Source organism: Varanus komodoensis, unplaced genomic scaffold (genome assembly GCF_004798865.1).
Source record: "Varanus komodoensis strain SLA01 unplaced genomic scaffold, ASM479886v1 scaffold43, whole genome shotgun sequence".
Lineage (NCBI taxonomy): Eukaryota > Metazoa > Chordata > Lepidosauria > Squamata > Varanidae > Varanus > Varanus komodoensis.
Genome location: NW_025335985.1, coordinates 3,603,478 through 3,631,148, shown reverse-complemented (window position 1 = coordinate 3,631,148; position 27,671 = coordinate 3,603,478). Strand labels below are relative to the sequence as shown.

Sequence of the window (27,671 nt, the reverse complement as noted above, 5' to 3'; positions counted from 1 at the left end):
TCTCCATTTGACCAGAGTTGTGTTCAGTCCATCTATCCTTTCTGCTTTGCCTTACAGGAGAGCTTTAACATGGTCTGTTGCAAACACCATGTGCTGACTTTTGAATAATCATAAGTCCTTGGTCAAACGATGCGTGTGGAGCTGTAGGCATGATCCTTTACTGCCCATGGTTAGCTCTTTGACTTCATGCTAATCTAAAATTCATTGCTTTAGCTCATATACAACTTCCCAGAAAGGGAGAAACTGGGAGCCCTAGATACAGTCACATGCAGAAGTCCCTGGTTCATTCCCAAGTGTCTCCAGACATGGCTGGGACAGGCCATGGAAACCCAGAGAGCCACTGTCTGTCAATGTCGACAGTGGCCAGCAACTTGAGACAGGGTATAAGGCAATGCTATATATTTCTGACATGAGGGTTTCTTCCAGGCATCTCAGCAGCACTGTTCTTTATTTCCAGGAAATAATTGGCGGGGGTGGGGGGGGACATGGACGGATACAGGTATCTGGTGTACAGACTGTGTGCGTGATGTCAGAATGGTGGTCACCAGGCAGGGCTGAGGATCTCCAGTCCTCTGAAGTTGCACCTCTTGGCCACTAGAGGCTTTACTCTGTCTTTTCACATTTCTGCACTTTCACTAAATGCCACCCATACTCTCCCAAACTGCTTTTCTCAGCCTTCAGGAGGAAGGATGCACTGCATACTACATCTTCTCTCTCTCTCTCTCTCTCCCCCCTTGTTCAGTTTTTGTAATCTGGGGGACATAAATGCTCAAGATACTTCCTTGAACACATATTAGGTTCCATGTCTGTACATCTTGTGGAAATGCAAAATGTACACATTATCTTGATTTGAATCTCCTAGTTACATGGTCAAAATGCACACTGTTCTCTTGGGGTGGCAATGTTGTTCTGGATGTCAGTGGATTCCATATGGCATTCGCATGAAAATGGCACCAAAGTTTCAGTTCTGATTTGTATTCTGAAATATAAATGAGTCATCCCGTTGAAGGGAATAGGATTGCTTGCAGGTGTAAAGTTTAAATATCTCCACACATTTTGGACTGTAGGACTTAACACAAAATCAGTGAAGGGAGTGCCTTTCAATTTACTTAGTGAACTGAGGTAGGTGATTTCCTTAGTCTGATTAGAGAAATTAAACTTTAAATGGCTTGCAAAATGAATGTGGTATCCCCCCCCCCTTCTACATTTTTAGAGACGACGAAGAAAAGAAAAAATCACCCTCAGATGGTACTGACGAAAAGGATAATGGAACCCAATCCAAGACTGTCAATCGTATTGGAAATTCCAATAATCCTTTCCTGGACATTCCTCATGACCCCAATGCTGCTGTATACAAGACAGGATTCCTGGCACGCAAAATCCATGCTGATATGGATGGGAAGAAGAGTGAGTGTGCTTTCATGCTAGCGGCTTTCTCTGTCTCTGGGGTGCAGAGCCTCCTTCAGCCAGAGGCCCGGATTCCAATTTGGAATAGCACTCAGGGGCTGCATCCCAGTGGTAGGCAGGGTTCAAACGCAAAAGGGGCAGGGCCCAACAAACAAGGAAAAGCCCAGTGTAGTTTAATGATTAGCACTCTTGCTGCCAGAGGAATTTCAGCCTTTTAGTATGCATGCAGCTGCACAAGGCAGCTTGCTTGCCACTAGTACAGTGTGCCCGTGGACATGGAAATAAATGTGCATAAAGATCCCAGGGTGCCTGACCAGAAGGAGAACCTGCAGACCAGAGAACTGTGAGTCTCATTGTGCTAATTGTGTGGGGTGACTTTCCTTGTACCCGTTTTCCTGCACTTCATCTTACCCCTTTCTCTTCTTTCAGAAGAAACCTACAGATATTTCACATCAATAAAAGAGCAATTTCTTTTCTTCCAAGAGAGGGAAAGTACAGGCATATGTGCATTGTTGTTTATTTGTGCTCCTCTCACCGTATGCAACTGCATATGACTCAAAGGATAAGGGAGGTAGAAAGTTATTTCTAAACCCAAATGAGCCTAGACAGACACAGTTGTGCTTGAAATTACCAACGCTCTCTGTTTTCTTAAAACAGCTTTTCTTATGTGTTTGTGTGTGTTTTGTTCTCTTAGCTCCTCGAGGGAAGAGAGGATGGAAAACATTTTATGCTGTTCTTAAAGGAACGGTCCTTTATTTGCAAAAGGTAAGTGTTTTCCAATAAGCTACACTCCCTTGAGCTCATGAATAAAGCAGAGAGGCCTTATGCCATCCTTACTATCACTATATGTGAATACTTCCTGCTGGCAAGACAATCAACAGGATGACCTGCAAACACTATACCTGAGAGATTTGGGATGTTTTCTACCTCTGAATTTCTTTAGTTTTTCAAGTAAGATCATCCCATGCTTCAGAGTTTTGGATGAAGTGCACATTTTCCTATACCAGGAGATCATTTTTGCATCACCACATTGGGAGAATACTTTCTCCCTATAACCTTTCACATGAACAGAGGGTGTTGCAAGTAAGGCACTCATGCTTCCTCTTCTGTTGCTTCCTTGAAATAATAAACTGTAAGTGTCTGTATTGTGGCGATGTTATTTGTTGACCAGGTCCTGCTTATCCAGGTTGGCCAAGGGATCTTGATAGGACCACTCTGACGAAAAGTGCTCTGCACTGCAGCATCTTCTGTCACTTGCCAGTTCCACCATCATCAGCATCATCTTGCAGCCACTTGCTCAAGTTTTATCCACTAAGACTGTCATCTTGTACATGCTTACGTGGGACCTGGGGGATTTACTCTTGAGTTGCCATGCTTAGGATTGCACTATAAGAATGGGACAGCCTTCCGGAAGATCTTCAAGAGGCTATTTCACCATTTGTTAAAGGGATTGGTCCATTACATAGTCTAAAAAAGTCATTTGTTGTCTTTAGGGAGCATCAATATGAGAACCATAAAATTTATTTATTTATTTATTTATTAAAACATTTCTATGCCGCCCCTTGCCGAAGCCTCGGGGCGGCTCACAGCACAAAATGTCAGGTAAGCAAGTGTATTTTTACACTTAATGTTAACTGGACTACAGTTTTAGTGTTAGCAGTTGCTTTCCTTCCCAAGGGAAACCTAGAAATTGTGGTTCTGTCAAGGGTCCTGAAAATTTCAATAGTGGTGGTGGTGGTGATGATGATGATTTGGAGGAAGTCATGATATTTAAACTGGCATAAAGGGGGTGGAAGTTAGTTTTTGTACATATGTCCCAGTTTTTGCTGTTGCAGTTCAATTCCACCAAAACGGGGAATTAAAATTAATTCCAGTCAGTAAAATAAATTCTGTGTGTTCTCATTAAATGCTGGATGTTCAACTTCTGAACAAAATATATAGGAACTGAGAGGGAGATTGGAGGATGCACAAAACTTATTTCCCCAATTTGGAGGATAATCCTAGCACTGTTTACAATTAAAATGATTAGATGGCATTCATGTTTGTTTGTTTCACTTCTTATCCCAGTTTTCATAGCAATAACATCCCACTATAAAGAAAAGAGAGCTGAGCTATGTTTTTGATGTGTGATTAACTAATCCCAAAGTCAGGTATTACAAAAGCTATTTTTCAAATACTACAGTAAAAAAATGGGGGGGGGGGGGTTAGTTGATATGGCAATTGCAGGATTAATTTTTAACCGAGTGTTTTAAAGACATGAATAAAGTACATGAAGGTTTCAGGGTATCCTAGATTTTTTTATCATAGCCAGCTGCCATTCTTTGAACAATCTTTTCTGTGTGTGTGTTTTTTTCTTTTAAGGATCTTACCGGGATGGTGGACAAATTACTTACATTTTTTAAAGGTGGTCTAAGGGAAGGTGCATAGGCATGGAAAATGAGCCAGGGAACTATATTTTGAAGAATTACTGCTTACTGTACTCAGACAGTGAAGATAGAGAAGGCCACCGTTGTATGGACAGATCATGGAGATTTCACTGGCGTGTCCCTTGGCATATGGAAAGCAGGGTTCTTATAATGAATGAAAGGTTTTAAGAGAGGGTGGATGCTGAGGGTAGTTTTTTTAGATCAAGTTTTCATGATACAGGCGTCAATGTTACCTGCACATTCCTGCATATTGGGAGATACAGTCGAAAATACCTGGAAGGGACCAGGTTGGGGAGGGTGCTCTAGATCATTGGTCTTCCTAATACCTGAAGGACTTCTGACATTTCCTGTGCTACACTAGCTCTGATATCATAAAACGTAATCTAGAAAGGGCCGTTTTGGTATCTCAAGCAATAAGAAATGCTTCAACTATGGGCTTGTTTTGTAATAAAAAAGTACTATAAATCCTTTTTCTCACAAATGTGTCTAGCTACAACTCTGCTTTCAACAGCAATATATCCTGAGAAATGTATCATTTTGCCACCAGCTTGCAGTGTGACCCTGGCTTGGTCAACCTGGCTATGGATCTTTCTGCTTTTCTGTCAAAACTTTTTTTAAAAAATGCTATGAAATGTATCTGCTGCTGTATCCATAGAGATCAAGATCCTATTAACTGTACTAGCTGAATTTAAGATCTTCCTTGTTCTGTAAGAGAAAAATATCTCTCTGGACTGAAACTAAAGAAAAAGGATACAACATGCGGAACAAACAAGCAAAGTCACTGCTTGCAAGCTCCGTGTTTAATGTCACAGACTTGTTTTTAAATAGGAATTTTAGATGGGGAATAATTGAAAACAGAGGAGATAAGCTGTGAAGTGAGACATGGGCTATGTGAGGCCCAGAAACTATTTGTAAGGACATCAGGAACTTTCCAAAATGAGTTTGAAGGCAGCTGATGAATCCTAACAGTGAATCCTGCATATGGAACAAATGTCTGCATAGCTAGACTTGGAGCAGAGTCGGCTATCTGGGTAGAGTTAAAGGGCTCTTAGAGCACATCATAACATCAAACCATATTAGAATTACTATGTTTGGACATTTACTGTCCAAGAAGGGAATCACTCCATTTTGTCCACATTGCATAAGCAAGAACCAGATTTTTCTTTGATGTGGTATAGGAGGATAATTGAGGGAAACACACCTGTGCCTGCAGTTCTTAGCACTGAAATGGAACAGATTTATAGATATTCATATAGATGATGGTATAAATGAGCCAGTTCTAATATTTAATCTCATTTGGCCATCCTTCCATCACATTACTTTCTCCAACCTGGTAGCCTCCAGATGTTTTGGATTTTAGTGCACATCAGCCTCAGTTGGCTTGACCAATAGTCTGAGATGCTGGGAGTTACTGAACCCAGCTGGACAGCAACAGGTTATGGAAGGCTACTCTTGGTTACTGCTTTACTGTACCAAGGGAGGTGTGGTTGCGTAGATAAGAGCAGACTAAACAGGCAAATCGGCAATTTCTGAGTTTGCACAAGTTCTCCAAAAATCTCCCTGAAGCTCATTTTGACAGCTGTTTTCGGCTTGTTTGAACCGAAAGAGTGAAAATTTCTGTGCATTTCTCAGAAGTGTGCACACCCCCATTGACTAAAGTGCATGTTTCAAGGTGCATGGTGTTTTTAAAAAACTTTTTATGTGTTTGCAAATTCTGAAATTTACAAATGCATCTAAAAAAACAGTGATGCTTGCATTTGCATTTCGGGATGTAAATGGATTGTATTTGTATGGTTTGCAAACAGAAATGAAATTCTTGTACATCTCTAGAGCAAGCGTGATTCTTTGAGTCCAGGCAGTGGTATAATAGAAGGCATAAAGAGAGAGGAATCATGCAAGAACTTGCCACCCTGTTCATCTCCAAAGAGCTTCAGTGGGTTGGACCTCCTTGTCCTTGCCGAGGATTACTGTCCTCTCACCCAATTATGACTTCACTCATTTCTGGTCCTGATGGATTATTTAGAGGGAATTGCAGTGTGAGTTGTTATGTCTGTCTTTGCCTTAGTCAGCAAAATGCCTTGGGCCAGCCAGCCCTGGTGAGCCTCCCCTTTGCCTGTCATTCTTTCTCCTGTTTTTCTGAAGTGCATTTTTTGATATGCAGCTGATTCTTCTCTTGTACTACCTCTCTATTTCCTTTTTCTGACATCTTGCTTGCCCCCCCTCCTCTTTTTTGGGCAAGAAAAAGGATCATCTGGGCCATCTCAACAGTTACTACTTATATTTTAATAAACGGCAATAGCAATCTTGATAAAAATTCTGCAAGCTTGTCCAATGTAGTGCATGTTGACAGCTTCTTCCCTGTGTACTTTGTTTCATTTTTCTCTTCACAATATGGGAAGGGACCAAAAAAAGGGAACATAATTTCTGAATAAATGAGCACAAGGCAAGCAGAATAGCTCAGCTTGCAACCTTTACAATTAACTGCTTAAATTGGTCTGCATAACATTGCATAACAGCAGAAAGAATAGAAGTGCCTGTGATTTATTATCCACCTCCTGGATGTTTCTGGGCTCAGTTTCATTTTCTGTTCTCTGGGAGGTAACAAAAAGGGAGAAAAAAAACCAAAAGGGGGAATCTGCCACAATGTCTTATTCAACAGGGTTGTAAATGTGATGTGTCTATGGAAAGGAGGGATAAAATAGAAGAATGCAAGCTTGTGTGTGCTGACATGCAGGAAAATATTTTCTAGAGCAGGGATGGACAAGTTTCTATCTCAGGGCCACCTAGAAGCATATTGTGTTACATCCTTCGAACTGCTAGTGGAATACCCATTATTATGCCACTGCGTAGGGGAAATGTATATTGCAGGAACCTCTGGAAACAGTGTTATGTGGCTCAAGTGGTAATTTGCCTGCTCCTCAACTGTGCTGGATTTCAGCCTCTTCTGCAGAACTCTGTGGGAGCCCTTGGAATTGGAGCCCACGTTTTCATCCACAGAGCTCTGTCCTGGTCACCTAAGATTTTGAGAGATGGGGATGGAACAAAAAGCCCAAACTGGTTTGAAATGTTGTGTCTGGAATGCTCTTCAGCCTGTTAACAAATGGGGGAAATAGAACTGGTACCATATGCCCTAATCTATGTGATCTGTTTGACAAATTTCTGCATGTGTATTTTCCAGGCAACATTTAGGCTGCTTTACTATTGTGCATTCAAGGAGAAGAATCTCTCTTGAACAGCTAAGAAAACCACACCCCAAAAGGAAAGCCTTTTTTAGCTTTTAATTGTGCAATGAAACCATAATACATGTTTACTGGAAAGTAAGTTCCTCTGTATTCACTGGGGCTTGCTTCCAGGTAAGCATGAATATGATTTCAAGCTAAGTCTCTTATCAGAAGTGCAGACACTAGTTACATTTTAGGGAACATTATGCCAAAGGCCCTGGGGGTAATTTGTATGGCTCCAGAGAAGCATCCAATTCTTGGTAACAAGGTTTGATAGACAAAGTCCAGAATGCCTCCTGACCCAGAGGGGAGCTCTTGTAGCCTTTCCCCAAACTGATATTCCCCTAATGTTTTGAGCTTCAACCTCATCAGCATGGTCAATGGACTGGATTGCTTGCAGTTGTCATCAGCCATGGATGAATGGCACAGGTTAGGGAAGGCGGAGCTTGGACGCATGAATGGGTGTCTTACGTTGTTGCCAAAAGCTTCTACTAGCCTCCGTGTTAAATGCAAATTTAGATGTATTTACTATTAAAATTGTAGTACTAGTGAAAACAGGCCAAGTTAAAATGAGCAAACAGAAACAAAAGGCAATAATGCTTGAGCTGTATTTGACTGTGATTCGACTGAAAAAGCTCCTTGTACCACTGACGGTTTTGTAGAAGTGTGCAACTCCTCCTGTAAGGCTGAGGGATACTGTGCATGTTGCAATTCCTCCTCCTACCTGATTGTTAAAGGTGGAGGAGCCCCTTCCTCTGTTGCCTGAGCAGCATATTTGGTTGGCCACACGGTCATTAATGTGCATCTCTCTGCCACACGGGCAAATGTACTTCTTTTTACAGCATTACTTTTAATTCCATTGAAACCATTTCTACTGCTTTCAATTCAATTGAAAACATTTCTTCTGCTCACCTTGACTGTTGATTTGCCATTCTATGCAGGATAAATAGTATATTAGTCAATCTGCTCTACCAAGTACAGAAGGATCTTTGATTTATCTTGCTTCAGATTTTGGACAGGTGCTGTTTGGCAGGAGTTTTTGCCATGGATTAGCACTGAGCTGAAGTGGAGGTAATGAACAGCCAACCTGTAAAGTCATGAGTAATTCATGTGGACACTACTGGAAGCCGTTTTTGTGCATCGAACATTATTTTGAATTGTTTTGCACATTTCCTGTGTTAGAGTATGCTGCTCGCTTCCAGAATTCTCCATGACATGTTTTTCTTAACCGTGTTTTAAAACGGCAACACAAAACAATATATTTTCAAGATGTATGTTAAGCAAAACATTCACCACTGGGAATGGGGGACTGAAAATCACAGTGAAAGAATGAAGTCCACAGTTTGGATTCAAACTTGAAATCCTGTGCATCCATTTTCCTGTTGATAAGTCCGATTGAACTAAATGGCTTACTTCTAAACAGACATGTATAGGATAGATCTTGAGAACCCGGATACTGTAAACTTGTATTATGGTAGGCTGTCCTTTGGATCCATCCCTAATTCTCTCTCTTTACTGAGGGGGACCTGACACTCCTTCAGGAGCATCACAAATTGTTGCATTAGCTGCTGGATAGAAGTGTTAGAAGAGTCTTAGTGCATTGGCAGAATTCATGTTTTTGCATGAAGACAGTCCCAGTTTCAAACCCTAGACCTCCACTTAAAAGAGTCTTACCATGCAGTGGAATTCATACTCCGGCAAGTATGCACAAAACTGCAGTCTTCCACAGCAAAAGATTGTCTTGCAGTGTTGCTTGTAGCAATTGTAAAGTTTAAAAGATGCACTTCCCAATATGATTAACCATGTTTTAGGGGCACTTTTAAGGCCCTAATCCTAGGTATGTACTTATTTGGAATAAACCCCACCCAATGCAGTGGGGTCGTACTTCGAAGTCAATAAGCATAGGATTATGGCTTCTTGCACATGTGCCTGTGATGACTTTTACAAAGCCGTACTATTTATTGCCTCCATTGGAATTTACTCAGGAATAAAATTTTTAGAGAAACTAAATGAGTTGTACCCTTTTAATTTTGATTTGTATAGGATGAATACAAACCCGACAAGGCTTTATCAGAAGAAGACCTTAAGAATGCAGTCAGTGTGCACCATGCATTGGCATCGAAGGCGACAGACTACGAGAAAAAGCCAAATGTCTTGAAGCTCAAGACAGCTGACTGGAGAGTCCTACTTTTCCAAGCTCAGTAGGTTATCTTTTTTGTGTCATTCAAGAAAAGTGTAGTCATGAACAATGACTTTTCTCCTATCCCATTTTTGCAAACCATTTTTCCCCTAATTCTTTTAAAACATTTGTTTCAATTTTTGAGTACAAACTACAGGAAAATGAAAACCCCACTGGCTGCTTGAACAAGTACTGAAGCAATTCTGTTTTGACTCACCAAGCTGAATATGGCACCAGCCAAGTCAGGTGGTCTGTCAAGGGCTTAACATAGTTTTTGGTATTTCTAGTCAGGCAGCAGTAACAGGTTTCTCAACACTCTGGTGGCTTGTCTTGGGGTTATATATTGTGCTAACACCACCCTAGATGACAGCCCAAGAGGGGGAAAACATTTTATCTAATATAAAGAAATACTACTTCAAAAGTACAGATAACCTTTATAGTCTTAATAAACAAGTTCAAAAATATTACTTTGACATCAATTGGCATTGCTCAAAGCTAAGATTTTAATGGAAAAGTGACAAATGGTAATGGCACAAGAACTGTCAAGATAAACAGGTATTTTATACTCTGGAACTTTTGGTAACTGGGAATGTTAAAAGTTAGGTAAGAGTCATAGGGGTGTTTGGGGGCAGATTGCTAACATATCAGACTATCCGGTGTGCTCTCTTTCTCTCAGTTTCTTTAATACATGGAGTAGACCTTCCATTTTTGTGTCCTTATTGTTTTTGCTTGGGAAATGTATTGGGCAGAATGGTTGGGGGAAATAAGTGCCTATGTTTTCCCCATAACAGGATGGTATGTTTTTGGGAACGCAGCATATTAAGCCAGAAGAAGAGAGCCTGGGGAATTAATGCCTGGGGCCTCTTCCAGCGAATCAGGCTGCGGGTCTCTTGTCAGGTACCAGCCAGCCTAGCAGCCATTGCTGTTTCTCTACAAATGATATCTGATAATACAGCCACAGGCTATGATATGATCTTGGATGACGGTGTTACTCTCGTGTGTGTCACCAAGGTCGCGTTGCTGCTTCTGCACCTGGGAAAGCAGGCAATAGGTTTGCCATCATTTCCTAGTGCTCCATGCTCCTTGATGGTCATCCCAAATACTCTTTGCCCCATGTTGTGTGGCTGTAGCTTGTTTGGGATAGTGATGCCATTGAATTTTGTAAGTAGTCAACTCATTGCTCAAAACTCACCTGTTTGTTGCTAAACTTCTGTAGCAAACTGGGATCAAAGTATTATGAATTTGCTATTAAGTTCAAAACCAGTTGTGAGCTTTAGAACACATGCAGTAAATAAGTACACAGATGCCCTCTTAAATTTTCAGTCATCTTTCTACCTAGAACCCTGCAGCATACTTGAAGCAGTCTCATTAGGAGCTTCCATTGTCAGTGTGGTCATAGCCAGGACAGCCCTAGCTCCGAGGAGGAGGATCATGCAGGTCCATCTTCATGCCGTGAGTGAAGGACAGCAAAACATGATATCACATCATCAACACAGGCAGGCCACTTAAAAACAACCAAGTAGAAGGGGGCAGCATGGCATGGTATTGAACCATGCCCTACATGTTTCCAAACTGTGGCTCCCAAAGTACACCTTGATATTGCACATGTTCAAAAACCTGGAGTGAGATTTGGTAATGAAAGAGAACATTCATCTGAACTCAAATGGGCAAATTGGTTTCTGAGTAAACTAGTTTTGGACACTGGGAACTTGTACTGAAGAGATAACAAAACAAGTTTGAGTCTAGGTACCCTTACTGATTTGTTCTTCTTCCACAGGAGCCCAGAAGAAATGGAGTCATGGATCAATAAGATCAATTCTGTAGCAGCTGTTTTCTCTGCCCCACCATTTCCAGCTGCTATTGGATCCCAGAAGAAATTTAGCCGCCCTCTCTTACCTGCCTCCACAACCAAATTATCTCAGGTGATGAATATACAACCCTATTTCAAACATGCCTCTAACCCACTGCATAAAATACAGCTGTAGAAAAACTTTTCTCAAACAACATTTGAGGGATGGGACAGGTATCTACATCTGAGGAAAAGGGACTTGTATGTGTGACCACATTGGTTGAAGGATTCTCGCACATTTAAAGAAGAGTTCAGAGCCTTGTGGGTCTGGATCAGTCCTACAAATGGGCCACAATTTTAGACTTCGCTCCCTTGGAAATGTATTCCCTCTTTGCAAGTAAAATCTAAACAAAACATTTTATGTTTTGTGGAAAATATGCACCAAGAGCAAATTCCAGGTTCTCTGAAAACTGTCAGGCTTCTGGGCCAGTTAGCCTCCCAAATTTAGAAGGGAGAGAATCTTGAGTACCCTGAAGTGAGTTAAAGTGGGAGTAATGACTATTAGGAACAAATTATTGCACGATGAGCAATATGTATTTGTTGGGGTGGGGGCTTGCATCTGGCAAGAGAGGGACTGTATCTCCCTGTGAGACCTTTGGTGATGAGTCTTGATCACCCAGTGCTAGCAGGAAGGGCATGGTTTTCCTTGAGACTAGAACTGAGACAGACTAAGCTACCTCCCTGCCAGGGGGTTTCTCATGGGACTTGGTCAGAGTTGGCGGTTGAATGAAGAACCAAGTAGAATCTAGCTATGTTTGCCCTCTCTTTAAAGCGGCTATGGACAGGACCTGCCATAGATCCCTGTAATAATTCTCAAATTACTTGATTGATTTGGATAGTTGTTTTCATTGTTGCAATACAGAAACAGGTATCTGGCTGCCCAATTTTAAATGCAGCTCCTGTTACAGAAAATGTGGTTTGCATATTGGTAGAAAGAAGAGCCACGGACAGGCAGGATGTGAACTGCTTTTAGCCAAAAGGCTGGGAGGGGAAAGTGTTATGTTTTCAAAGCAGGTGAGTTCAGGGACAAGTGGAATGCTGTCTGCTTTTATCTGTCAGTTAGAGAACTTGCCAGTAGACTCCTACCGGTACTGCAGAGTGAAAAAGGTGAACTGCCTGTTCTGTCTGGTTGCGGCCTGAATTAAGATGTGACTACCCATAGGGTTCACTGTGGCAGGCCCTCTTTCTGTGTCCGAATAAGATCCAGAGTGGATGAAACTTCCTAAAAAAGAAAGAGCTGCAGAGGCACAACAATTGGGACCATAGTTTGTTGCAAGAGCAGAATCAGACTCTCCCCGCTCCCCCGGCAAATGCTGCTTTCCCCATGGAAAATCCTGTCTCCATTTGCCTCTGAAAGTGTATTTCTCAGTAATAGCACTTTGGGAGCAAATAGCAGCCCCGGAGCAATACTTTGCAAAGAAAATGTGAGACTCCCTGCCTATGCCCTGCAGTCCAAGTCACAGCCCACTACAGATGCAGCAACCCCCAGCTCAGGATAGAAGATCCCATGGCAAACATATATAATTTCAGTTCAGATTTCCTAGTTCCCAGTGTGCTTTGGGCTCTCAAGGTCTTCCTTCTTCCTCCTCCCTTGTGTGTAAATCGCCTCCTCCTTTTTTTCTGGTTTGCCATTGCCATGGTTTACTGCTATGGCAGAATCCCTGACTTTGAATTACTGTCAAGGCCTGCTTTGGGCCTAGTTCACACAAGCAAGTATGGCTTCCGTTCTCCATATGTTCATGTATTCGGCTGCACAACCCCATCAGGAAATGTCCTTGTGAATCAGCTGCTTACACAGGAACAGGCAAATACAGGAACACCTTTCCTCTTTAACAGTCTGGCAGGGTGTTGGAAGCTTTGTGTAAACAACCAGTATCGGTAGGAATCCCTGTTGCACTGGTCTCCTGCACTTGGACCCATGCCATGCTCGAGAATTACCCAGTAAGTTTACTAGTAAGCTTGACTAGGTCTTTCAACTGGAACATCCCTAGTAGTATATAATGATCTTGATTCGTTAAAATAAAAAAGGAACTGATATAATGCCCATATTTTCTGCTTCTGGTTATATCCTTAACATACATGAAACACACTATATTTCCTCTAGCTCTTGCATTCTCCCTACAGGATGATCAGCTAAAATCACATGAAAGTAAACTGAAGCAAATCTCCACTGAACTAGCTGAGCACCGCTCCTACCCTCCAGATAAGAAACTTAAAGGCAAGGAAGTGGAGGACTACAAACTGAAAGATCATTACTTGGAATTTGAGGTATGCTGTGGCTGAGTACCATTTAAAAGACAGCAGAGGTTGTGGAAATAATCCTGAAGGCGAGCAAATTAATTGTGTCACGGCATTTTAAGAGCTGTAGCAATGACTTTGTGGTGTGTGGGCACTGGCGAGATTACAAGGTGCATGGATATAGCATTAGTGAACTTTCATAAATGGATACGGGGAACTTGAATGGAGAAGAAGCCATGTGAACATGGCCTTAGTTCCAGAGGGAAGGCAGAAATGCAGGAAAATAGTGCAGAGTTCTTTATAGTGCAGCATTCAAGCAGCTGCCTCTTCTGGCAGGACAACCCTCTTCCTGCTTTAAGAAGGATGCAAGCTATGGTTCTCAAGAAGAGGTCTTTCTGCCCGGGACAGGCATGAGTGCTGAGTAATCACCAACGCAAGGAAGCTTTGCCTTAGCATTCCTCTGCTTCAAGGATGCCTTTGTTTCTTGAAAGAATTTAACATCTGCTAGAGGTCCTTAACCATCATACTTAAATTGGTAGGAGCAGGTTTTGAAGTGTTACTGCTCAGAGGACTCCCTGTGACCTGGAAATGTCATTTCTGAGATTGTGAGCAATGACTCCTTGCTGTGATTTCTGCACAGCACCTCCATTCAGTTGACATCTCTGCATGCACATAAACCTGTTGCTTGTGTCCTTTATTATGCGAAGTAGCTCACCTCTGAATATCTGTTGCTGGGGCACATGACTGGAGGATGGTTGCCTGTTTTTGACTTGTGCATGAGCATCTTTCAGCATTTGGTTAGCTGATGTGAGAATCAGGTTGCAGGACCCAGTGGAGTTTTGGTCTGATCCAGCCAAGCTGCTGTTCTGTTTTTAAGTAGACGTACTTCATAAATTAGGAACAGCAGACTGTTTTTATTTATGTGATAAATAAAGCAGTGGTAAACAAAGAACAAAATCAGCTATGCTGGCCAAAAGAAAATGCCAAAGTACCTGTGTAAGGCTACTCAGAGGTCACAGAAATGTACAAGGTTTTGAGATTAGGAAAGATGCTAAAAAGGCCAGTGGGGTGGGTGAGTTAGAAGTGGGGAAAAGGGTTGATTGAAAGTTTTAGCCAAGGATGTCTATGTTGGTATAGTCTTAAGATGATACGGAGAAGCAAGGTTTGCAGACATTCCAGATTAGATTTGCCATGTGATATAATGGCTTGAAGTTAAGCACCCCTGGGGCCCCTGGAAACAAGAAGGTTGCAGGCTATTGTTGATACATCATTAAGCATAAAAAGAAATCCAACCATTAACAAAGCTGTTGGCATCCTGGGTAGACCAGGTGGGTTCCTTGGTGGGTGGAAAACAGAATTACGACTATGCATCCATCCTGAGTGCAACATGCAGTCAACCTTTCCCTGCTGTCTGCCCTCTTATTTCCCTGCCAAGCTGCCTGCTGAAGAGATCTGCAGATCCCCAAAGTTTGTACATCGTTTAAATATTCCAGTTGACCTAATAAAGATATTAATGACACTAGATGGATTTTGGATGACTGGCCTTCTAACTGGAGAAGAACCCTAGGGGTGGGAGGAAATAAAGGGAGATGCTGTAACTTTTGACAGACAAGTGTACAGGCAGAAAAGCTCCAGGGCTATAGAATTACTGTATGATGACCCAGCAATTGTAGCACCATTTCCTCTCTTTGCAGCTCTCTGGCATATTCATTATCTGATGAAGCATGAATCAGTCCAGCCTGCTATCAATATTCATCTCGCTAGTTCCCTTATTTTTGAGTGACACGCTTTAGCTATTTAATTTATTTGTCTCCCCACTGCTTCTGGAAGTATAGATACCAAATACATGACTGTCTTTCTTCATTTAATTTTAAAGTGGATTTTTCTTGTGATCTTTCTCTGCATGAGTCTGTCTCTTCAAAAGCTTTTTGCAAATCCCATTCATGACCATTGCTTTTTTCTCTGGTGCTCTTTTTATAAAAGCCTTGAAGTCCTATTGCATTTGAATAATAATGATTACCTGAATTTTGTTCTAAATTAAGAGAATGTACATTTTCCCCTTCTTTATTGTGGAATGCAAATAACTTGACAATGGCTTTTTTCCCCTTTGAAGAATGTGTGGGCAACTTCATCAACATTTGCACAGATTCAGTGAGGACAGGTCAGAGGATTCATTGTTAAGTAAATCATTCTGGAAGGGCCAGAGTGTGCATTTTGCCTCTCTTAAAGGTATTCTCCCCCTCCTCTGCCTCAATTCCAGTTAATCACTAGTCATTTGAGTTAATCACAGAGCCATTGTGCGAAGCTGCAGATAGAACTACCCTCTTAACGGAGGCTTGCAGGTTGTTCTACAGAGAACAAATTCAGCAGCTTAGTGCTTTCAAAAAATATACCAAATCTTCTGGGACAGAGCATAGAACCCCAGGTGTCTACGTCAGTTCTCCAGATAGCTATGCCCCATCTCCCCCAGATCTAAAAAGCTGGAATGCATTTACTGATTTCTAATTTTACTCATTATCACATTTATATGTTGCCTTTCTTCCCTCCAAGCAACCCATGGTGGTTTACATGGCTCTTTGGCTCTTCTCACTGGCTTTTCTAAGGTCTAGGTGCTGTCAGTCAGAACGTGAAGCAAAAAGGTTTGGTGTTGTTGGCCCTCTCCTTTTTTGCATTTGGCCCCACCCACCATAGGAGCTTCTGGAAATACCAAGAGCATCCAAGGCACCTGGAATAATAGGGCAAGGATGAAAGTGGTCATCCCCACAGATTCAGTAAGGAGTTTCTGCTAGAGGGCATTCAAAATCCCCATATCTTGCTTGGTAAGTGGGAAATTCTCCAAGAGGATTTTATCCTTGTCTAAGGGGAGGGAGCTGTCCCACTCTCTGAGAACTTCAGATGTCTCTCTCGAGGAAGGAACCACCTAATTCTGGAGGAGGAATCACTAAATCATTAGGTGAAATTTTAATGGCAACTTCAACCTCAATACTCTGATTAATGGCACATCAATTTGTTTTGCTAATTTTCTTGCATTCAGGTGAACAGGTGTTCTTAATTAGTAGGAAATCTCCTTCATGCGTAGCTTGTGAAACTTACCTTGCAGGCTGAGTCTTCCCTTTTTTCCTTTCTTCCAGAAAACTCGCTATGAAACATATGTGTCTCTCCTCAAAGAGGGTGCAGGAAAAGAGCTGGTGAGCACCGGTGAGAACGATGGTCTGGGCCTGAAGAAATGCCACTCAAGCCCCTCGTTAAACCAGGAATCTCCTGTTAGTGCCAAGGTGAAACGTAACATTTCTGAGAGGAAGGACTATAGACCTGAAACCCCAAGCATCAAGCAGAAGGTTACTTAGGGCAACAGAGTCGGGCCGGAGGAACATCTTCCTGTCTCTCTTTCTCTCTCTTTCTCTCTCTCTTTAATGACCTGCTCTTTGCAAAAACAAAACAAAATTAACACATCTGCCTGAATGGGGTGTTAGTGACATTTTCAACTGTAAATTTTGTTGTTTCTGTACAGGTTGTTGGAGATGTTTCGGCTTCAGCCTTGCATTTGCCTAGTTAATTTATCATAGAGCAACTGATCTAATCCTTTTAAAAAAGTGGGAGAAAACAAGGAGTGGGAGGGGAGAGATTTCACGATATATTTATATCTCTCTCATCTTTTATCTTCTTTGGTTGGCTTGTAATGTTCATCTCTTAAGTTGTCTGCTGCCTTTCAGCAGCAGGGGAAGTAACTGGAGCAAAATAGAAGCTTAATGAGTTTCCTAGCTTTATGAACAGTTCCCTGCATTTGCCAAGGTGGCATTGACCCACCATAGGAGAGGCTACATGAAAGTGCTGGTGCGGTGCTACATTTTGTAACCACGCACAATGGGGAGCCCTGCCAGTAGCTAGGCTGTTAGACTGAACAGTTCTTGTGATCTTTGAGAGGCCACTCAGTCAGGGACTGAAATGGCTGGACATAAAGAACTAAAATGGAGGGAAGTGAGTCTGTGGAGGTGGAAAGGGAGGAAGGCCTTAGGTGAACAGAAGTGGTTCTGGCCAAAACCGGCCTTGCTTTTTCATTTCTCTTAATTGAAGGTCTGCACCATTGCCCTCTCTGTTTTGTCAGCAATTCACACAACCCTTAAGTTCCCAGCAGAGTATCATTGTGCATTTGCTGTACAGACAGTTGTGAAGTGTATTTATGTTCCACTGGCATGATGACCTTCTCCAGAAATTCATGGATGTTCAGGTTCTTTATAATCTAATTGATTGCAGGTGGGATTTTTACTCTTAATGCTGGAAAACCTGAAGCAGACAGCATGTTACCCAGCTTTCAAGGAGGCCTAGAGATGTGGCATTCACAGTTATGGATTTTCTTTTTCTTGCAGCACCATTCCAAATAGCCTGCATTGGCCAGAAGATCCCTATGTAGATATCTCTCCCCCTCACCATGCCAGTCTTTTTCTTCCAATCACAAAGAGAAAAGGAACTGGGAACAAGGAGAATGGCTACATGGTTATCAATCTTTCCATGTAGTATCATTTTCCTAGTACAGGGCCGTATTAGCTTTGACGTTTCCTCAAAGATGACCAGGACAAAATTACGACACCCTGCAGTGAAGCAGGGTGCAGTGAAGCACCCTAAGCAAATGAAAAGAAAAGGAACCAACCAGAGTAATGTGGGCTGAAAAGGTTTTTGAGGTCTATGGTAAAGAACCATTTAAAAAACATGGCAGGTTACTCAGTTCGCCCCCAGATCAATGGCAACTCAAAGAAAAGGACACATGTTGCAGTATGCTGTTGATTTATAGGTCCTGGGAGGTGGAATGTATTTCTCTACTCATGGTTGCAACCAGGACAGACTGGGTAACATTCCCTAGACGTTGTTTGCTTTAGAAATGAGGAGAAAAAAGACTAGAGAGATGTATGATAGAACTTTAAATTGTACTCCTAAATGTAGAGTCCCAAACTGAAGGCTACATTCACCAGGACACTCTACAGGGCAGCTAGTGATGCTTTTCTGTTTTTCTCTGCATCTCTGTGCTAAAAACCTTATATGCCTGGCAATAGCAATTAGAGCGGGTAAATAGTTTCCAGTTAATAAAATGGGGGATAAGAATCAAGTAGGGACAGGCTACCTTATAACCTACACTCTCTGAAGGAGATTTGCCCTCATGCTTTGAGAATCTTCAGGTGTGTGCATCACAAAGGATGAAGCCCATCCCTAAGGTAGACAGGTGGATACTGGCAACAAGACTGGGTAACAAAAGGGAGAGTGGTGGTATTTGAGTGGCAGTGGCCTGTGCATTATTCTGCAATCTCTCCTTTTCCATCTCTCCTTTTCCATTGCTGGCTCAGACAAGCTGGCAAAAACTGTCCAGTTAATTCAGATGGGAGGCATGGCTGTGAAGTGACAGGACTGATTAGCCTTGTCTGTAAAGGAGGAGTGACCTTGCCTTCAGGGCCGTTCGTGTTTTGTCTGTGGTAAAAAACAAGGAAAGAGTTAAGATGTCATTAAAAGGTTGCCTGGGAGTGAGGAAAGTCCAGTATTTTTAAGAGTGAGGACAGAGGTTAGATATGTGAAACAGATCATATGAAAAAGAGAAGCCATAGGCATAAAGCATTGATGCAATAACACACTGAGATTTTATGTGGCATTTTCCAGAACTGGAGATGGGATAAGTTGAATTATTCAGGAGTCTTCTGCACTTAGCCTTTATGGCTGTTTGCTGGGTGTTACTCAGTGGTTTGCGAACTCCAGAGTAGCAGTTTCTTCTTAGAGTGACTTGGATGCAAGTTCTGACCTGGCATTCATAATGAAGGGTGCAGTAGGAACAATCAGCTGATGACCTCCAGTGCAGGCTCATCAACTGCTCAGCTGCACATTCCTTTGCCCAGCTGCACATTGCATAAAAGAAACGGTGGTGTCTCTTGCCCCATACCCATGCAGCGGGGAGCCTGCTCTAGGGACCAGCTCCAGTGTAATGCTGTCCATTGGGTTGCCAAGATGCAAAAGAAAGTATGATTCTTGTACCAACAGAACCACTTAGTTGTCATTGCAGGTGCTGTCACTTCAGGTGCCCTCTTCTTTGGCACTGGCCTTGATTTGACCCATGCACCCTGCCTCGTACCTGATGGAAATACTGCCTGGCAGGGCAGAGAGCACCTGTCTTGGTCAGGCTGCCACAGGCCTTGCCTGGAAAGCAGATGGCGATGTGGGCATCACTGGAGGCCCAGTTCAGGTACAGCTTCACAGCTGTGTCTTGGCAGTGCTTTCTAGAACAGTGTTGTTTTAAAAAAAATGGAGTAGGGAACACTCTTCTTGAAGAGTGTGGGCCATGGACTGGAAGCATGTTTTGTGCCAATCTTTAGTGGTGGACATGTTCTGTAGGAAAGCTAGTACCTGACTCGGGGCTCCTGATGATGGAATGCATGAGTTTGTGCATGGTTGCAGACAAAATCTAAAGAAAAGGAGTGAACATTAAAGTATGGCAGACCCCCACCTTCCTTTCATTTCCCTGTCACCCCTCCCCACCAAATACGACTTTCTTTTTCCATTTGCTTTTCAAAATCAGCAGAGAAAAGTGGAGAGCCAACAGTGGGAAAAGAGATTTGTTGCTATCGATGCTGCTAGTGCAGGAAGGAGAAAGCAGCCACTTGGGAAGATCAGTATGCTGAAGGGTAGATCCCCAGAGAAATGCCTGCTTTGCTCTTTCCCCCACAAGCAGAACATACCTAATAGCATATCAGAAGCATCCCTCTGGGTCATGTTTGTATTCTCTTCTCCTGCTCCTTCCCCCCCCGCTCCTGGAGAAACGCTTAGGAAAGACCACAGGATGGAAACTGCATCCACAGCGTGGTTCTCTTAAAAAGGCTGAGTAACAGCTGGATGCCTTCTGCTTCGTTACTGCGTTATTTCATGGTACTTCAAATCACTGAAACGGCCCCTGAGACGGCTATTTAAGTTGAACAATTAAAAGCTGGAATGTGCTTCATGGGTACTCCTGTTCTCAGTGTGTGTACCCTAATGAATGCCGAAGCCTTATTGTGAACAGCAGCACAGCAAATAATTGAAGCGCTGCCATTTTGTGTGCATGTGTTCTTTATTTATGTGCAGAAGCATTATTTATTACTAGCAACGTGCACATCATGATGATGTGTGAAGCGTATGCAGCGAGAGCGCCAGGATCTCCCTTCAGGAGAGGGCAGTGCATTTCCCGGGCAGAGTCTTCGTCCATGAGGACCAAGCGGGCTTTGCCTTTACCGCAGCGCTGTCGCTGCAAGGGTAGCTCTGGCCCGTTCCTGTTAACTTCCATGGGATAAGGTCAGGGGATGCACTTGAAGACACAGCTGAGGTGGAAGTGGAGCTTTCCCACTATCCTGGGAGGTGCCACACTGGCTGCTGGCCACTGAGAATTGAGTGCCTCCTACATAGCCCTGTCTTGGAGATCTGCTTCTTGGTCATGCTGGATCATGACAGTATGTTGAAAAGCAGCTTTGATCTGTAAAGATCTAACTAGTGTATTCACTCATGAGACAAACTCTAGTTGCTCTGGTCTCGCATGGAAGGTGTGCGCCTTGCTGATGGGAGATACCTGTCGGACAAGAGTGTGTATTTCCACTTCACCCACGGACAAGAGTGTGTATTTCCACTTCACCCACGCATCCCTGAACTTGGTGAATTATATATCTTGCTGCATCCCCATCTCTCACATACGGCATTGTTAGTTTGAGTTGAACTAAGACTGCTGCATTTAAGTTAACGTGTAGATTTTACTTCCTCCTTGTTTGGTATTTGCTAGTATTGCTCACTTTCTGCAGGGATTGCAAGTCAGCGATAGAAAATGTGCAAGGCTCTTCTTTTTAAGATCTCAGCACCTTTCTCCTGCACTTCAGGCAATGTCTGCTATAACAAGACTCTGTGCATGTGTGTATTGGTCTCCATATTGCATTTTTATACTGCGAAGGCTCTCCCAGTGTTCTCTCACTTTGCATTTGACAGCTGGGGCAAAAAAATAGATCAGTGTGTAATAGACTGCATGTTCCAGTCCCATGGGGGTTCTGTGACTTGGATGGTTGTGTTGGTGGTTTCATGCAGCAAACCTGTTCAGGTACAGAATGTCAAGTGTTAAGACCACAGGGTGCCTTCTGTTTGAACCTTTTGATGCTTAAGTGATTTCTGTGGCCAGCAGCACTATCAGCAGCTTTCTGAAATACAGCCTTCCTTGCTGCTTCCTAGCCTACTTTCTCTCCCCATCTCTTTTGGCCTTAAGCTTAAACCTAACCTTAAGCTCTGCTGCTAGTGTACCAATTCCACTTTCCACAGCAGAGTACTGCAAAGGAGCTTATGCTACTATGTGTCTGTTAACTTACATAGGTGCTTTGTGTAATACAGTTACAAATATTATTCAGGCTTCAATTTTTCCCAAAGTATTGAGAATCCGCATAGCCTTCAGGGTAGCATAAATCTGTGTTTGGGATACCTGCCAATGCTTAATTCACTATACAGGAACTAACTAGGCTATGAAATATTCCGAACAGGCTTATAAATTGCCACTTACCTGCTCATTTACAGCAGGGAAGAATTGTATTCAGATAGGAACTCAAATCATCATCACCATCTTTTTCACAATTTAGTAACAAAAATATGTGTGGGAGATGGCCTTGTAGAATGTGAAGGACACATAACTTTTGTGGATTTACTTGTGAAGCATTTTCCTTGCATTTACTTGCAAATGCATTCTCCTCTTCAGTGGATGGCTTTTTGCAAGTCAGCCTGATTTCTTTTAAACTGAAATGGCTGGAAGTTATTCCAAATGCCGGTGGCTCCCTGCCATGTGTGCACACTCAGAACTTTCTATATCTTCAGACAAATCCATCATCCCAAGTTAACTAACCTGAGATCTTAGGGACAATCCTGTTTCATTGTAAGGAGATAAGAGTATCTATTTCACTTAGAGTATCTTTTTACAAGGGATGAAAGAAGGAAAGAAAACTCTTAGGATATTAGAAAAGCCACGGGGGAGCAATCTAATGGCTGCTAGACAGAATGTGAAGAGCCACAAGGTATTTTGGATTCTCAGAACTGAGGCGGAGGATGGTGCTTGGAGCTCCCCTTTTCCCTTGTAGTCAGCATGGAAAGAACTGCACCAAATAGTCTCCAAAGCTGGAAAAACAATCTTGGAGAGGGGAAAAGGGAGTTGTTTTTATGCGAAGGGAAAGACTAGAGAGGCCAGGGTATGAGCTGTCCTGGGTCTCTCCAGCCTTCTTCCCTCCTCCTCCCATGCACCCCTGCTAGATGGGCTAAACATGGAGGACGGGAAGGCTGAGACCACTGCTCCTTCTGCTCTGCATAGGATCCATGTAAGCCTTCGAGTCCGGGAGCTTACAAGACTTGCAAAAGGATTACACCTTTAGTCTAGTCAATGTTCAAAGGAGTCATTTGCACTCTCTCACTTTTAAAATTGTGGAGCTCAGTGAGGTTTGGCAGAACAGTTGCTACATGTTTGGTATCAGCTTTCTATCTTGCCGTTTCTATAGCTTGGTGTTTTCCTTGAGCCAAAGTTATGACCCATTTAATTTTCAGCTTTGAAGCAAGCCCTGCATGCCATTATCAGCAAAGAGGCAATTCATTCACATTCCCCAAACTGACTGGTCTGTCTGGGAATTAGCCTTTGATTTTAAATTTCTCTTACAAACTGCCAATGGCTGCTTTATCTGATACGTGGACCAACTAAAAGATACAAGCACATATTTTTGTCAAGCAAGCACTAGGTCGGATCTTGCTAGTCCATTGCCACTTATAGCAGTGATCTGAATCTGCATGTGCGTATTTTAAGGTGAGCTTCTATTTCTCAGCTCCACATCTGCAAATGGTGCGATGGTAACACTGGCCTACCTATCCCCTCTTGTAAGAATTTCTGGAATAATGGATGTTCAGGACTTTAAATACACCAGATATGCCCAATGTTAAGAATTGTTATGCCTTGTATTCTGTATTCATTTTGAATTTTGATTGGAAATAAAAATATGCAGAAGGAATAGACTCTGGTGGGTAATACCCCATTTGGAGAATAGCCAAGCCAATTATAGGCAAGATTAAGACCTCAAAACAGTTCCTTTTTCCAAGGCTGGATCAGGTTGGTTCTTCTCACTTTCCTGATTAAAATGTCTGTAAAAATTATTTTGGATATCTTGCTAGTGACTTTTTCAAATTGTAAGATATTTCCCCTGGACACAAATGGTAGAAATGAGGAGAGTTTTTACTGCATGTTAATTTTTCATCGACTGGGAGAATGGTTTGGTAAATACAGTATTTAACGTTTATTTTGTTCCGGTAGTGAGTGAGACGTTGTAGGATACATGGCTCCTGTGGTAGAATGCAATAGAAATAGTGATTATTTCTGTCTGCTTTATTTTGGTTTTTATCACTCCCAAAGCAACTGTGAATGCGTAGAAACTACAGTGAACAGCTGGCTCTCTTGGGGATGGAGTTTTAGATAAGAGGCAGCCAGGATTTTAAGCAAGTGAAAGTTGGGCCCATATGTAGGGATTATATATGCCACTTTGGACATTTTTAATGGAAAGGTATGGCCCAAATACATTATTGGAGGGCATTTTCACAAATGCCCCCTGTCATCCCAGTTCAGCACTACTCAGCAGTGAAGCATGCCTGCTGAAGTTGTCATAGGAATGATACCGAAACCAAGACAGAGCTGGGTTTCAGAAGCAGATTTTCAGCTCCATTCTTGTGGATTCAGGGGTGGGATGTTCAGCAAGTTGTCTGGGTCTAGTGGAGTGCCCTGCCTGCACATGCGCCATCTTTTAGGAACCACGTCTAAAGCTACTTTGCTTCACATAGCTGCTTAGTGCAGTGCCTGCAGAAAGGGCCAACAGTGTGGTTTAATGGATCCCAGGCTGAAGAACTAAGAACTCTTCCTGAAATTCATGATACTCTTTGCTAGACAGCACAACCTGCTGGGTCAGATAGACCCCCGGTCTGATCCCATTGTTGTTAGACACAAACTAATACAATAGGCCTTCAGAAATTATTGCTGGGCCCTTGAAAAAGGTGCTTGCTCTCCCCTAATCAGGATAGCTAAACTGGTACAGCATTTCTTCTACAACCACCTCCCCCAGCATGGTGCCCACCAGATGTGCTGAACTACCATGGCCATCATCCTCAGGCAGCATGGCCATTGGGCAAACACATCTGGAGGGCACCACGACCAGCCTCATCTGTGGGTGAATAATGAGTAATTATATAATCAGCAGCATCTTTGTGCCTGACTCATATTAGGATATATAGTCTCTCATACACAAATGCACTTAATAAACTGGCACTTGGTTGTTTCAGATAAAGAGATACAAAATTGAACAAGTGATGTCTGCTATTGGATTAGGTGACCCTGTCCTCAGTAATCATTGTGACTTGTGTTTAAAGTTTTCTGTGATTAGAATATCTGTCTAGAATATCTGAAGTGACTGAAATTATAAAATGATTGCAGCAGCTTGGGTGAATATATAGCTGTAGCTAGCTTTCTATTCTCCCTTGTGCAGAATTCTGTGAGTTTCAAAATCATATATATCGCTGCAGCATTAGAGGTTAGTCCAGTAATGATGTCACTTTATATCCTTTGTATCTCTTTAAAAAGTGGTGTGACTAACAGGTATTTAGTGAAACTGAGGAGGAGTTGATCTTGATCATTTCTAACAGAAAAGTGTCACCTCAAGCTGATCTTTCAGCACCATTCTTCTTTACCTATTTGCTTTGTCACCTAGTGGTGACAATTCCCTTGTAAAACCTGATACTTGTGCGCTATTTGTTTTTCCCGAGAGCTTAAAGAATCTCTGTTATGTGTTAGTAGGAGCAGTACATAAAACTCCATCAGGTGTACATAGTAGTATTGAAGTTGAAATCTGCAGCTGTTTATCAGATCCAATTTATTTGTGTTTTGTGTCTGTTTCAGTAAAAACAGCTTAACTCAGCTTCTCCCTGGAGTTCTGCAGGAGGGCTGGGCCAGACCAAGGCTGTTCTAGGCCAATGGCCTGTGTCATGGGTGGCAAAGTCTTCACTTTAGAATGAGAAGAACCCTGAAAAGATGATGCTCGACTTTACCCTTTCTTGGATCAGCAAGAGGTTCTCAACTCTGGTTCTACTGAGGCAGACACAATAATTAACTAAAATAGAAGGCACATCTTCAGGTTCAAAGGCATTACCTACATCAAAGTTCTCTCAAAGAGAGTAGGCCAGACTTTATCAAAGGTAATCAACTCTGTCCTAAAGATATGCCTGTGTGTAACTGGTTAGAAGGCAACATGGAGTAAACGGGCTGGTGGTGAGCATTGCCCGGTACTGTGGTGGAGAACAGAAGTCACTAGAACCCCACGGAGTCAGGAGCAAAGAGCTTGAGCACATAGTATTCTTTCCCTCCAAATCGTTTGCAACCATTGGTACGCTTCTGTAAAAGGTTTTAGTCTAATATTTTCATGTACATTTGCCCATAAAATGATTTGTCCTTGCTGGTATGAGCTTATACACTGTGATCTCTCTGAGGGATAGAAGATGGTCATCATAGGGCATAGTAGGAGGACAAAACAGTTATTCCTGCAATGTCAGCAACAAAACATGGATAAAATACCTTGTTAAAATTTTGTCTTCAAATGGTTCCAAAAAAGTAATCATCTGTCAGTATCCTAATCTAAAATCTAAGCAGCAACCAAGTTTGAACTGTAGACTACAGTAACCTTCATTCTTTTCCATGATTTGAGAGTGGAACAGCAGACCGAAGTCATAAGCATATTGGTAACCTGCTAATCTAGCTTGTTCAAATGTTGCCCTTCCAACTGTTCCTTGGCCAACTGCATTATAGACCAAATCAGTTAATCAATCAGTCACTTTCTTTTGAGGTGTAGAGTAGATTATGTTCTGGCAGACAGGAGCCTGAAACTGCCACCTATGATACCTGGGTAGGTGCCAGGATTCTGCCCTAGAAGGTTTTGATTTCTCCCTATGGGAACATAAAGAGGCAAAGCACAACCTGTTGCCTTCATACCAGTAGCCAAAGGGTCCAAAGCATTTTCTCAATATTCTGTACAGGTACCAGAGAATTTCCTTAAGAGCTCTCTTCCCTCTTCATGGTACTGCAAAGGCAATTTCATATTAAATGAAGGCACTTAATGGAGATCCTCTTCCATAGGGGGGGAAGGACTCGCTTATGTGGATATTGTTTTATATCATTGAAATAATATTTTTGAGATTAAGTTTACATTTGCTTTTATTTTTCTGTATATAAATACACTCCCTCTGTTTTACCATTGCTGGAGTCACCCCTTTATGGTATGCAGACAATTTGCCCGATGTCATAAAGCTGTGAGATATTGTAGTCTTTCCCCCACCCCTTTCCTGTGTATATGTTCATGACTATGACAACTATGTTTTGTTTTTTGTTTCTGGTTTTTATATATATATATAAAAGTTGGAAAAATGTTGCTTTGGTGCAACAAAGCCTAAAGCCTTCTGAATGGCTTTTTATGTTTATGAAAAAACGGACAAACCAGTGAAGGATTTCACATATGTATATGATATATGTATATGTAAAAATAACAGTGAGAAAAGAAATAAACCAAATGTATTTCATCTGCTGGGGCCAACTGTCTTTATTTGAGTGTGTTCTTTTTAGAATTCCCTAACTCTGCTCAGTTTAAGAACATAAGAAAGAGCCGTGCTGGATTAGACCACGAGTCCATCTAGCGCAGCATTCACATCATAGCAAACCAACTGTCCACAGGATCCCACAAGCAGGAACAGGCCCCTCTTGCCCCAGTTTCCCAGCAACTGGGGTGCAAAGGCATACAGCCTCTGATACTGTAAATCAGTGCAATGGACCCATCTCCCTCCTTGGCATTGGAATATATATTGAATATTTTCAGTGTGTGGGCCACTGTTTTGTGTTTATATTTGTTGACATAGTTTTTTAAGGATTTGGACCAATTCATTTTCTGCAGCTTGGAATAGTTCTATTGGTACCTTGTCTACTCCAGGTGATTTATTCCTTCCAAGTGCTTTCAGAGCAGCTTTCTCTTCACTTTCTAATGTTAAAAGTTCTTCTTCATAGGCTTCCTCTTCAAACGGGTCAATCTTCTTTTTATCCCTTCCCTGTAGTTCTTCTGCATGTTGTTTCCATCTTCTCTTTATTTTAACCTAGTCAGATAATATGTTCCCATTTGTCTTTCAGCATTTCTAATCTAGATTTGAATTTCCCAGTGATTTCTTGAATTTTCTGGAAGAAGATTCTTGTTTTTCCTCTTTACATGTTCTTTTTTCTGTGCAAGGTGATTATAATACTTCTTTTTGTCTCTATATGATAGTCA

The 27,671-nt window shown here is 42.2% G+C and overlaps 1 protein-coding gene across 6 annotated transcripts in view; it reads left to right on the top strand.

The window, feature by feature from the left end:
• Positions 1-26,937, top strand: part of PSD3 (pleckstrin and Sec7 domain containing 3) — a 164,451-nt gene extending 137,514 nt beyond the window's left edge. For all 6 annotated transcript variants that reach the window (XM_044443896.1, XM_044443895.1, XM_044443894.1 and 3 more), the window contains 6 exons: positions 1,214-1,407; positions 2,102-2,172; positions 9,098-9,255; positions 11,011-11,155; positions 13,207-13,350; positions 16,452-26,937. In XM_044443896.1, coding sequence (XP_044299831.1) covers positions 1,214-1,407; positions 2,102-2,172; positions 9,098-9,255; positions 11,011-11,155; positions 13,207-13,350; positions 16,452-16,667 — 928 coding nt within the window. In that variant the 3' untranslated portion in view covers positions 16,668-26,937. The remainder of the gene's footprint in view (positions 1-1,213; positions 1,408-2,101; positions 2,173-9,097; positions 9,256-11,010; positions 11,156-13,206; positions 13,351-16,451) is intronic.
• Positions 26,938-27,671: the final 734 nt, after the last annotated feature.